This window comes from Colletotrichum fioriniae (genome assembly GCF_027942845.1).
Source record: "Colletotrichum fioriniae strain IMI 355084 chromosome Unknown scaffold_9, whole genome shotgun sequence".
In the NCBI taxonomy this organism is placed as follows: Eukaryota; Fungi; Ascomycota; class Sordariomycetes; order Glomerellales; family Glomerellaceae; genus Colletotrichum; species Colletotrichum fioriniae.
The window spans coordinates 519,646-533,034 of NW_027076845.1; the positions used below are offsets into that span (position 1 = coordinate 519,646).

Genomic DNA, 13,389 nt, shown 5'->3' on the forward strand with positions numbered 1-13,389 from the left:
TTGATGCTTGTCCCGCGCCAACCGTCATGTCAGTAATCTGAGGTTCGGCCGTGGTGATCTTCGTCCTCCTGTCGGCCAGTATGAAGGGGTTCTCATTGAGATTGACCGAGGTGGCCGGAGCCCTCTGGTTTTTCTTCGATGTCTCTGTAGTTTCCAGGCTAGAGGATGATCGAATATGCTCCTCTGTTAGTTTCGAAGTGTGATGCTGACTGATTACAGCATTTCGATGACTACTCTCAGTATGCTCAAGGTCGATTGAGCCATCGTCCGGTATTTCGCTGGCGCATTGTGGGCACACCGCATGGCCGCACGTGGAGCAGAATGTGCGAGAAGTTACCTCTGCGCCGCAGGAATGGCACGTGTTGAGAACATGCCTGGGAATGCTGTTGGTCCCATCTCGGTGACGCGAAAAATCCTCTTCTTCGTCGTCAGAGAGCCATCCCGACGGACGAGAGATGCCAAATTCTGCAAAGATGTCTCGAGCATGGCGTTTCCGAATGGTCGAGGTAGTGAGGTCTGTTCCGTGAGACTGGGCGGAGGAAACAGAGTTGTTGGAGAAGTTTCGTGACTTCTGCGGGCTTGATGAGGCCGAAATCGATGTTATAGACATCTTTGGAGGCCGGCTTAGCGTTCTGCTCGGTCTTATTCGAAGCCGACCGGTCGAAGCGGTCTGGCGAAGCTCCGTAGAGTTCGGGTCGGCTACTCGTGGGGGAGTGAGATACATTGACTTCTGCAGACGTAACGCAGGTATGGCGGCTTGACCATTGCTTCTGGAGGCTTGCTCTGGACTCTGTCCAAAGAATGAGTGGTCTTGTGACGGCACCCTGGACTCTGCAGTTTGAGTGTTGCGCGTTGCCGGTCTCGCGAAGACCTTGTTGGTGCGTTGGCCCTAACCAGACCAAGTGCTCTCGCGTTCCCTCGCACCTAATGGCGATGGCTTGCGGCTCCAAATACGAGTAGAGGGTTGTCTTGAGAACCTCTGTCGTCGCGCGGAAACGAGGCCCTCTGGGATGTCACCATCGTCGGGCTCGGCCGTGAAGACGTTGGCTCGCGGCGGGGAAAAGTCGTCAACGAAGGGATTTTCCATACTGAGAAACAATGGGTAATGATTTAATAATACTGTATGATGTCGCGGGACGTGCAAATTGGTACTGTAATGGATGGGCCGTGGGGGGTTGAGAAACAATGCTCCTTGACGGGCGATGCGGAACATTTACCTAGGGAAGAGGATTTGCCTCGAGTGAGGTCAGGATAAGTAGTTTGAGATCAAAAGGCAGAAGACAGGCAGGGGCCTCCTCATGGATAGGAGACAGGACCGACCTGGTCTCCAGTAGGTAACCTCGACCTATATCGTCACTCCGTGGAAGGACCGTCTGGTACATGACGTAGCATCCATGGCATACACGCGTTAATGGATTTTGACAGAGAAAGAGCGCTAGAAACGTCGCAAGTGGATTCAATTATGCGATGTTAGATAAAGTTAAGGGAATCCGAGTCTTGATGTACAACGTCATGTGTCTGCCACGACCTTCTTTTACACTCTATTTCAGGGCAGCCTGGAGGCTCTCAAGAACCTGGAAATTGCAATTAGCATCCGTACTGCACCGCTCGAGCGCCATGTTTAGGAAAGAACTCACCTCGACCTCAATCTTCGCCTCGGCGATCTCCAACTCGCTTCCACTGCCGCTGGCGACCTTCTGGGCCTCGGCGAGCTGGGACTTGACAGCCTCGGCGCTGAAGTCCTCAATGGGGTATCCCTCGGTGGCGTTGATGCTGAGGACAGAGTTGGGCTGGACAACGGCAAAGCCGCCGGACACTATGGACACAATCATCGTTAGTTTCCTGCCTTTCTCCTATCCCTTGAAGAGCTCTATCTCGGTTGTAACGTACGGAAGAACTGCTTGCTGGGGCCGCTCTCCTCGACAACCTCGACCAGACCGGGCTTCAGCTGCTCAATGGCGGGAACGTGGTTGGCGAGGACACCCATCTCGCCGGAGTCGGCGGGGATGTTGACCTGGACGACATCCTGGGACTGGTAGATGGACTGTGTGTTGCGGCAATTAGCTCCGATCCTTCAATTGGCTTCTGCCTTGAATCCCCCTCGTGTCGTCGTCTCGTCTCGCGTGCAATGATATCGGGCATTATCGAATTCGTACCTGGTGAGGAAGGGACAAGCTCAGCTTGATCTGCAAATGGTCAGCGGGTACTCGGGATGCCTCCGGCTCGGAGGATGCAGGCTCGGGCTGCTTGCCTTGTCCGGGACGGCATCTGCGTAGGTTCTGCGCTGGAGGGGAGCGCGAAAGGCAGCAGGACGGGCTCGGAGGGCCGCGCGCGCGAAGCGGAAGGAGTTCATGATGGGCTGAGCTGGCAATGGGGATGTGTTGCTGGAGGCAGCTCGGGTGAGGTCGCAGGCAGGAATCTTTCGGCTGAGTCCATTCGCGATTCGGCTAGCGGGAGAAACTTTGGTCACGCCGTAGAGCACATGACCCGCAGTGCACGGAGCAGCCCCGATTAACTCCATCAACCTGTTTGAACAGAGGAGGACGCATTAACAGGAATTTATGTAACTACAAAGCATAATACTTTAAAGAGCTTCTGGGCCTCTGTTCAATGATATCTCGCCAACATCGTGCCTTCCTCCTGTTCCAAGCTGCATGCAAGTGTGTGGTAGGTCAGCAATGTCATTTTGCCTTTTCTTCAGGAACGCAAGAAAGTCTCTAAGTATATCATTCCGAATGATCGTTGCGTGCGGCCATTCCGAATTTGTAAGGCCTCATGTCATCCATGACGCTGGAAACCTGGACTCTCTCACTGTGCTTGTAGAATATGCAACGCCCATGTATTACTACACCAAATCGTTCTTGCTCTCATCCTCATATGATTGCATCTGCCAGGTTGGCCTACTTCATCTCGCGTGAATACTTCAATGCATTCGCAGTTTGACGATGAAGCTGAACTATCTATGCGATGCATGTGCAGATAGATGACCGTAAACCCAATGCCTTCCTACCTAAGTACGCTGATACGAGGGCCATCATCCAGGTTCGGCGTGATGAATCAGGACAAAGACTTCCCGGATATCTGTATATTCATCCCCTCCACGCAATACACCACAAATGAGTGCCCATATAGGTCCCCTCAATTCCGTTCCTGTCACCAGTCAGGAGGCGCCCGTCTAGGTCGACGGGTCAGGTCAAACTGGCTGGGTGGTGGAATGGTTCATGGTCAACAAATAATTAAAAACGCCCACAGCCTACTCGACGACGGGCTACGAGTTCGAGTTCAATTCCTAGCCTGAACACCAGAAATTTTCCCAGCATGAGCACCAAGAGATGTAGCCCCCAGTTCAGCACCGGCGGGGGGTGAACTCTTTTGCCATTATGATTCATTTTTACCAAATTGTAAACATTGTCTGTCCATGATGGCACTTGGTATTGTCTTCACTTGCTGCAACGGAAGTCCATAAGACCAAGTGATGACTGAGAATTTCGAACCCATCGCATGTTCTCGAATCTTCATCTCAGCCGAGTGGCTCCAGCTCTGTTTTGAAGAAACATATGTCACTACGCAATCACAGTAGTGGATGGCATCTTATAGTTTTGGATACATATAGTGAAACATTTCGAATGGTTTCAAGGCAGTAGCAGTCTTCAGACAGCCGCAATAGTGACGAGGGTTCTCATCCTTCCTGCCTCGTGGCCTTGGCCCAATATCCTCCCTGAGCACCATACTCTGCGACATTGATATGATCAACTCGAGGTCAATCTCAATTGAGAGGCTGTCAGATTACACGGGGAGAAAGGAGGCGCTTACAGCCACATGCCATAAATCGATGGTGCCGCTCTGACAGGAATTACATAGACAGAGACAGGTTGGCCTTGTTTTGTTGAATTTGACGACAGTATTAGCAAGCTTCTGGACCTTCTTCTTGCCCTCCTTAGAATGAAGGCTTTGCTTTGAACCCCGGCAAGCGTTGCAAAACTGTATGTTGGGAATAAAGATCGTAAGCTTTGAGAGTACTTGCGAAGGTCATCCATCACCGGCAGGTTCAGTACAAACATATGCATAGCAGTCCTCCCATTGTGAACTCTCAAGGGAATTCCACTTCATTCTAGTTATCCAATTCTTTCTCATCTGGATCTATTCGCTGTAGTAGCGGTGATCTAACTCGCGGATCTGTCGCAGTACTAACATTTCGTGGCCTCATGGATGATTCTCCTTCTCGCTGTCAACAAACGCCGATCTAGTTTGTCCTTATAATTCATGAAGGCCCAGGGAATTCTGAACTTGTATAACGGAGCAACTCAGAAAATTAGGCGTTTACTGACTATTACTTCAGAATACGTCAGCCTAGTTTCAAATCGCTCTTACTGATTCTTGGTTGAGGTGTAGAATTGACGATCAACTCCAACAGCACGCTGCCAAATGCCACTAATATTGAACATCCATTCACTTCGTAGAACCCATGCTTGATGCTTTTGTATCACAACGTAATTAACGTACTGTATGTAGACACTGCTGGAGTAGTTTGTGTGGCCACTGAACATACTCTGCTAGCTAATAACATTGCGAGTATTTCCCTTTATCCGTGGGATGTAGTCGTTCACAACTCCTCCTCGTCACATCCCTCGAGTTGTAGTCACATGTTCTGCGAAGGAGATATAGAATTAACCCAGGACCTCGACACTGGGCTGTCAAGGGCCGCTTCCTCGAGGTGAGCAGGGCCAACATACCGCAGACTTCAACCAACCTACAAGGCAGATATCTCGTCCAGTGGAAGGATTAAAGGGCTCTCCCCCGAGTACGTCTATCGCAGTGCCTCACTTCTTGGGATATAGGTCATCACTATCAAGTTGCTTGGCTCAGGATTCTTACGGCGCGGATGCAAGCCAGCCAGATGTCCCTTGCCAATGAGCACCCCTCGATAATTCGCAGGGCCTTGTGAGTTACACCAAGTCGCCACTCCAACGCAATGAATATCACAAGGCGAATGTTAAACGCCCTCTACTTTTTATACAACTATGTTTAGTTATTAGCACGATAAAAGAAACGAAGTAAGGCGAAAATCCGGGTACATGAACTGAGAAAATGAGCAAGTCCTGCTTCACGACGTCTTATCCCATGACAAACAGAACTTGATGTACATTCGCCAAATTGTCATTAGCAGCATGTATGCCTCCATGCCAGCCATATTGAAAGTCTCACAGCAATGGATATAGCCAGATGGCACCGTTTCCGCGTGCTGTCCTTGTCTTCCTCGCGCTCCTAGACGACTACATGCACCTTACATCATGTGGGCGACTGCTCCGGCGTGCTCTGCCAACGTTAGAGAGAAGTTCTGGCAGATAAAGGGGCTCCAGCTGATAGAATACCTAGACTAGAATGAGCACTCACCAATGATACTTGTTGTTGAGCATGGCATCAAAGTCGACGGGACGCCTTCGCTCAGCATGCCCATCAACACGTAAGCAGAGGAAAACATAACCACTCAAACCACATGTCAATCACGTCTCGTCACATTTCACTCGCCAGTCAGCTTACCTATACAGACTCACATGTCCAACCTCATGATTGATTCTGTACTCAGCTGCCTCGCCCATAGGTAAGCAACGAAATATGACATACGACCTCCACGTAACAACCGATATCTGACGATACACGACATGCCACGCGAAAAGGATGTTGAAAGCAGGCGACTGACTCGACAAGTCCCGGATCAACATCGATAGTTGAACTTGGCTCTGTCGACCTCTTCACGTCCCTATCTCCCACGATGGACAGTGGCTGGCATACGTTGCTTAGCCTCATGCGAGGGCAACAAGATTGACATGGTCCTGCTGCATCGCTCGTGACCGACGATCACCAACAACGTACTGCGTGCCGTCAATCACTTCCACATATAAACCGTTTCGAACCTATGCCATCAAACCACACCCGGTAACCGCCACGTTCCGATATTGTCCAAATGGGATCAATGATCACCACGTCGCCGAGGATCTTTACTCTACGTAACTTGGATAGACTTTTGACCAAAATACCATGCCCCTCAAAGATGGCGAAATCTACAAAGAATGTACAAATGTACCAAAATTCTCCGACATAGGAAAGAGATACCTTGGCAGTGCCACTTGGCGACAGCATCCGCCTCCTTTGAAACGAAACATCCTCCCAAGCCGCAATGATCGACACAGAAAGGACACCTAAAAAGGACAAAAGAAGATGGACAGCGATCTACAGTCTCGAGAGGCACCAGCCACACACACTCATGCTGAGCCTTGAAACCGGGGAAGCCGTCATCGGAGGAAGGCGAACGAGGCGAACCCTCCCTCGGCCGATGACGCTCCCGATTCTCCCTCTTTCTCGGCCCTCCCATGGGCCCGTGGAAAGATGATCCCCTCCCCCGAAACTCCATGGGGGAAGTAAAGATCCGCGGCTCATGAAACCTCGCCTCAGGCTTCACGAGGCACGAGAAGATAGCCAGAACCAACCGGTCACGCTTCTCACCATTCGTGACTCGCCAGTCTTTCACTATGACCGAGCTCCCGGGCGCCGAGAACCGAGAACCGAGGAAAAGATGGTGGTGTGTATAGGTATGCGCCAGCGGACGAGGATTCAACACCAGTTGAGCCTCATGGCAATTTCGACAACCACCGACGGCAGTAACGGCCCTCAAGGTTGAAAGGCTTCCTGCCCTTCCCCCAACGGACCATGCGGTCGAGGTTCTTCCCTTGAACATTCTGGAAGCAACCGAGACGGCAAAGAAAGGTCGACGAGATCAGACGAAGGCGAGGCATGTGTCATTACCCATGCCTCAAAACCCCGAGGCCAGGTGACTCGATGCCTTAATGACGATTGGGCAGCCTCTGTCTCTCGAGAAGCCCAAACAGTTCGCTCTCGTCTTATCAAGCTTTTTTTTATTAATTTTATTCTTTTCTTCTCTTTCCCTCGGGAACAAGATTTCAGAAACGTTCATGCGAAACGCCCGACCAGGGGGCAATCATGGCGAACTCCCATTCGCGATTGAACAGTAGCAGGATGGAGGATGAGCGCCTCATGCTTCACTTTTCTCGCCCTCAGTATCGAGAGACCGTGACACTCACTTTTTTCAGTATACCGTGCCTGTGTGCCTCTGTCGAATGAACCGAACGTTCAAGGACCCTGGAATCTAAACCGACCACACCACAACCTCACAAACACAGCCAAACTTTCCCAGCATCGGATTGCCACGGCCCAAGAAGAAAAAGCTCTGAGACGTCTTGACCTCTCCCTTTGGAGCGTGTGTACTTCCCCAAAAGTCTCGAGCTTACGAGAGTCAATTGCTGCCTCCAAGCCCCTTGAGGAATTAAAGCCAACAGAAAAAAAGCCACATGCACAGACGTAGAACAGTAGAGGCGTTCCTCGACAGGAATCTAGCGTGCTAATAAGCTCGTAACTTGTAAGCAAATACATAACAACAAATCTCGTCGGAGCGGTGACCGGCGCTTGTCAGATGAAATGTGGCTGGCTCATGGTGCAAGAGGAGCTCTGAGGAGTAGTGAAGCGTAGTGTGGAATTTAGGCCCAGCTTCAGCCCCTACTCCTTCATCCTTCCCCAGGCCGCCAAATAACCACCACCACCACGACACGAAGGGGGGATTAAGCCCAGAAGTAGCAGGCCTGGAGTTTCCTGATGCGGTCTCCCGAGAACAGCCCCCTCTACACCACTTCAATCCAGCATTTCCGGCGGTGAAGGAACGAGAAGGAGGGTGTGTGGTGTGGTGAAGCGTACACTAGAAAGGGGAGGACCGCTACCGCTAGTCCGGCAGCCTTTCCATCTTCTTTCGTCTCCAGTGTTTCGGAGCTTTCTCCTTTGGTGCGTTTAGTTTTGTCGCAGAAGGGCGTGGAGGGGGAAGAAGGAAATGGAGGGGGGAATCACCGCTCTTCCTGCTACGTAGATGTCCAGAAGCGTAGCTTCTTCGAAGATGGTCGTGGATGGTTGGCTTCAACCTCCTTCAAGGATTTGGGTTTCCCACGCACCAAGAGTTGGGTGATCATCGCAAATCGTCGCGTGGCGCTTGCAACCCCCCCTTCTCCCGAACTCTGACCGCCCACGGCGCAAGGGCGAGCTTCAAAGAGCTCCTGTCACATTTTCATGTGTCAAGGAAGCTCTTCACACCCGAGCTATGTGTTCCCCAGGTGTGGTTACCTTGCACTAGCAAAGTAGTTTGACGACACCGAGGGAGGAAGAACACCAACCCAAAAACTTGGAATATTGAAGGAAGAGCTGCACTAACAGACAAGAGCAAAGCAGCAGAGAGTGCCGGTAGTTCCTACCGTAGAAGCTTACACTGCAACTCTAATGAAATGGCGCCATGCTACTATTCCGTGTTACCCTTCTCGCCTTACTAGCCCGCTGCCTTCCCCCGCGGGAGAAGCAGTCAAGCAGTGAGCTTGACGACACGAGTGCATAAGCTTAGCAGACACGCAGAATCATTGAATCCCCAATCTATCGATCAACGACTGAGAAGGAGAGGGACTTTGTGACTGATTGGCCCCGCGATTCGAGAACCTGTCGATCTTTCGACCTGCTGCGTGTCTCTTTTGCTGTCCCCTGGCGACCTTTCTTTCGTATGTATGCACTCTGCATGCTGACCACTTGGAATTCGAGAGAGGGGGGGGCGGGCAGAACGAATTTCCAACGCTACGCGCCGCTACCGCCGTGAAGGAAGAAAAAAAAAGTCCAACGTTTGGAGATGGGACAGTTGTGCGGCGTCGCAATCGCTCCGTTCCCACTCGTCCCAGAATGCGGGGTATTTTTTTCGAACAACCCTCCCGACTGACCTTCCGACAGGAATCTGATAGGGGATGGAGCAGATCAGGGATTCGACGCGGGGGTTTCTGTCTGTCCGTCTGTCTGTCTCTGCGTCCCCGAATATCTTGGGTGACCTGCGAGACTCTGCGGGTTCGTAGATTAAAACCTGTAAGAAGAGGCCACTTGGAAAGAAGGGGACATCGGAAAAAAAAGGGGCCACGACAACTCATGCGCATGCGGCCTGAGTTGAGGAGAACTACTCCGTTAAACACCTCATATTTGACATCCCACGCTTCCGTGGCGGGGGTTCCTACCTTACCAAGTTACCATGGCCATGGACACGCCAGGGAAGCCCGACGCAAGTGCGTCTTTCATGCTGTCGTTAACGTCGCAAGCACATGCAGTGACGAAATCCCCCCAGCTGCCGCCGTGCTAACTATGACCGTAGGTTTGGTATTCAAGAAAGCTCTCCTACAAGTCTGCACGAGTATTCCTGCCGTTCTTAATGAAGACATGATGATGAATGGCATCGGCATGACGAATGCCCACTTACAAGTCCTCCGAGGCTTGTTCCCCCCACCTCGGAGGACGGAGGAGAGAGGGGCATCAAGCCAACAAGGCCGTTCCCAGCCAAGGACGAAATGAGAGGAGGTGCCGTAAATGCCATGTAATCACCGCTCCTCCTCTTCCTCCAGTAGTGTACTTTGTATCCGTAGTTCGCAATCTTTACTAGCGATAAATCTTGCTTTTCTGCTCACGCTTGTCGAGCGCCCGCTGAGCATTCCTCCCCACATTGAAAATGCCCACCTCAAGAAAGCTCGGCGAGCGTGGGGAGCACCGAGAGGAGGGGCGGGAAAAAACATGGGGGTGATCAGCATCACGGCCGGCTCGGCATGGGGGAAAGATTCAAAGAACAGAGAGAAGTCTCCAGAGTCCGCGAGTCCGCTCGGCCCCAAAGACCAAGACGGCATGCCGGGAGGTCCGCTGGAAAAATCGAAACTCTTTCGTTTTCGACATCTCTCGATAACGAATAAAACGCCTCTTCATGTTGTACTCGGGATTCAATGCCAAGAAGTCGAAGCCTCACTTTGCTGTATGAAAATGAGATGCTCTTCTCGTCTTTGTTGCTTTGCTTTGCTTTGGGAAGAGAGTCGGGGCCCTATTGTATGAAGTCTTGTCGCGCGAGGACCAAAAAGGTTGATTCGGAGACCGTTGGATCTCTTGGCAGTGGTGTCCGAGTGCCAGATCTCTTCCTTCGCCCTCTCACCTCCTCAGGATCCCCTCTCACCCAAATCTCTCTGTGCTGCCTCCCGAAACCTCAAACATATGCAGACATGCTAAACGGCCGGAATCGGTCTAGGGCGGAAACGGGGGGTCGCGCGGACGGGCCATTCTCGCGATGCCCGCGCTGGCCTGGCGCATCCACTCCAGAGGCCGCATCTGCAAGTCCCGCATTGGACACCTTCATCTTCACTTCCTCTTCACCTTGCGATGCCAAGGAGTCGCAGCACGAAGAATAAGCTGTCGTAGAGTATTGGCTCTCGTCATGCTGCATGCTAATTCTCCAAGGCTGAGTAGTTGAGCTTGAGCTTGAGCTTGAGCCTGAGCTTGCATCATCGAGCAAAGATGGAACGGATGGCCACGGGGTATCTCTCGCATTGGGATCCTGCATGCCAGCGGCTCGCCGGCAAGGTACAGTTGCACTCACCATCAACAGCTGCAGACAGGCATGAGCTCAGAAAACGCTCGGCTTATGATATAATCAATGTCACAAGTTTTCCCTGGACGGTTGATGGCGGCGCTTCCAGTGACCCAAGACTTGGCAACCCGCGATGCGCCGGGCGAGTCAGGAAGAGGAATGGTCCGGGATGGAGGCTGTCGGACCGAAGCTTGTTCTCTGATGATGGGCGGTGGGCTTGCAGGAGGAGTAGCCACTCTCGTGGAAGTGAAGGAGCCTCTTCCCCTCTTCTCCAGTACATAGTGAATGGTTGACCTTCCTCGAGAAGGGGAGCGACACAAGCTAAAAGACAAGGATTTGCATGTGGAAGCACAGCCCGCCGACTGTCGGACGAAGCAGCTAGCAGCGCCCTGTATGTCCACCATCAGCGATCAAAGGTTGGTATGTGAATTTGCACCGCCATTGCCCAGTGCGAAGAAACTGGGAAAGGACAAACGTAAACCAAAATAGCGCTATTAAAAGCGTCGATGGAGATTTGTTTTGTTTGGAAGGTTTGGGAAAGATGAAGCGACCAACTAGAGCAAAGGCTCCATTTTCTTGGTGTTGATGGGCGCGGCCGGCACCAAGGGTTCAATCTAGATGGTGCGCAACGACAACAACGGGCGCCGCCGCCGTATTTTTGGCCTCTTGTCTGCCAGGCTGGTAAATGCCATTGGCAACGCGCATTGGCTGCTTGGAGATCTAAAGGGCTGAGCTGCCTGAGCTACATTGCAATCGGAGACGACCCCAACGGTCCTGTCCCCAGCATCAAGGCCCCATTCCGTCTGATGTTCGCGGCGGGTTGCCTGTACGTGACATGGAGCAACCGAGGAGGCGCGTTCTTTTGGTGTTCTTCTGGAGGGATATCCCTCTACACGTGTAAAAGTGCTCAAGGGGAGGCGGGAAAACGCAGTGCAAGCGAAGGGGGTGCAGGTTACAACTTGCGGGTAGCGGGTGTACCTGAAGGTGAAAGACGAGGATGACTAGTCTTTGCAGTCGGACTGAGCGCTGGGGAAAGGAGGAAAATGTCTCATTTTGATGGACTGCTTCTACGCAAAACCAATGGGTGGCTCCTGCGGCCATACGAAGGAGGAAGAGAGAAGGGACATTGAGTCAAGGCACTGCGTTTGGGGTTGCATGTTGTTGATGGGAATTCATCCCTCGGTAAGAACGGGTCAACAATAATATTGACACAACGGCATTCCGTGAATAGAACAGGACGGAGCCGAGTAAGAGGGTTGATAGAAACAAACGACGGATGAAGTTTGTTTGGGGCGCCTTTGGAGGCCTGGGGTCCTGGAGACTGGAGTCACTTGACTGGTCACAGGGCAGGGTAGGTCAGGGCATAATGAATGAAGGCTGGGCAGAGAATGTGTCAAGGTGAAAGTCTGAGCTGGAGACTGACGGATTGGAGGGTGGGATTCTCGACACAGGAATGGGATGAGACTTGTGGAAAATGGGCCAAGGAAAATCGACGGCTGCCTCACGAGGACAATAACAAGACAAGACAAGACAAGACTGCTGCTGCTGCTGCATCTGCAACACAGGCGGCTCTATTCGTATGGGTGTCGAGGAAAAGCCTGAGGGGGTGTGGTGTGGGGGGTCGACAAGCACGTCGAGAGAGACACTGAGACTCTTGCTCGAGAGACTGAAGACTGAAATTCGAAAAGCTGCTCTGAGTGGACGGATCACGGATGATGACCGTGACTGCGCGGAGTGGTGAGTCGGTGATTTGACGGTGTCGACATTTGGGGCCCGGAAAGAAACTTGAGAAGATGACTGGAGGAAATGGGTTAGCTCCCGAGAGCCAGACCCAAGTAAACCAGCGGTGACCTGCGTGTCATACGAACAAGATATGGCAGACGCAAGTCACTTTTTGATGAGATGAGACAAGGCCAGTTAGGGTGGGTAGGATGGTGGTTGGTCAGACGGTAGTGTACTCCGTACTCCGTACTTCGTACTTCGTAGAGGGCAGCGGCCAGCGGGCTTGAGTCATTAGGGAATTGCAGATGCGAGATTTCGAGATGGCGCGGGGGATCCGTTTCTTCCTTTCCCTTCCTCTTCCTCTTCGGCCCTAGCAGGGGACACCGGTGTGGTTGCTAGCTTTGCTCCATTCCCTTCTTTGGACCTTGCCGATGCCAGCTTTGATTCGTACGGAGTAGACTATTTCGCAAGTGCTCCTCTATGCGTATTTGCCTTGAAAAAGCGGTTAGCAGAGTGATTTGAGCAAAGTGTGGATGTTTGGCGAGACAGATGCAGCCACTGAGAGGACCAGCAATGGTCACCCACCAGCTGGTGGAGCGACTCGAGGGAGCACTGGCCAGCGGGCGAGAGCCGACGAGAACCACAGCCATGCCATTTTCGTCGTGATTGTCGATTGAAAGTCGATGGGAGGACAGGGGCAGGGTGCTCGGCGTGGGTTGAGAAGTCAGGACTCAGGGAGTTCCGTCAGGGCTGGGGAGATGTTGAATGAGGTACGTATTCGTGCTACGGAGTATCCGTAACTGCGAGCTGGTAGGTACGTTCAGATACGTACCGTGGATGGACGGTTGGGGAACATTCGGGTGTTTGACGGTTATTCGTCGCAGAATTTCTGACCAATCAGATAGTAGTCAGGCACCTAAAGGCTGACGGAGCACACAGTGACAGTGAGGAATCCCTTTCGTCTGAGGTCTCTGGGCCCCACTCGGCTAGCTCCGTTTTCGGCGCGGAGCTTGAACATGCTTGGCGCGGTACCCGAGGCAAGGCGAGAAAAGTGCCGCAGATTCCCGCAACGCCGGCGCAGGTTGAGAAAGTCGTTTCCACTCCGAATCACCGCTTTGCAGAGGTTTAGTTAGTCTTGACACTGTTGGTGAACACTGTGTGGCGCCCGCTACTTCGAT

At 52.3% G+C, this 13,389-nt stretch overlaps 1 protein-coding gene across 1 annotated transcript; it reads right to left on the reverse strand.

Moving 5' to 3' along the window:
* Window positions 1–1,541: 1,541 nt before the first annotated feature.
* ATP16 (delta subunit of the central stalk of mitochondrial F1F0 ATP synthase, atp16) lies at window positions 1,542–2,353 on the reverse strand (the record flags this gene model as incomplete). The annotated part of the gene is made up of 5 exons (XM_065758083.1): window positions 1,542–1,574; window positions 1,638–1,816; window positions 1,891–2,044; window positions 2,157–2,186; window positions 2,264–2,353. The coding sequence occupies 5 exons, from the start codon at window positions 2,351–2,353 to the stop codon at window positions 1,542–1,544; spliced, it is 486 nt and encodes a 161-aa protein (XP_065613225.1).
* Between the last annotated feature and the right edge of the window lie 11,036 nt (window positions 2,354–13,389).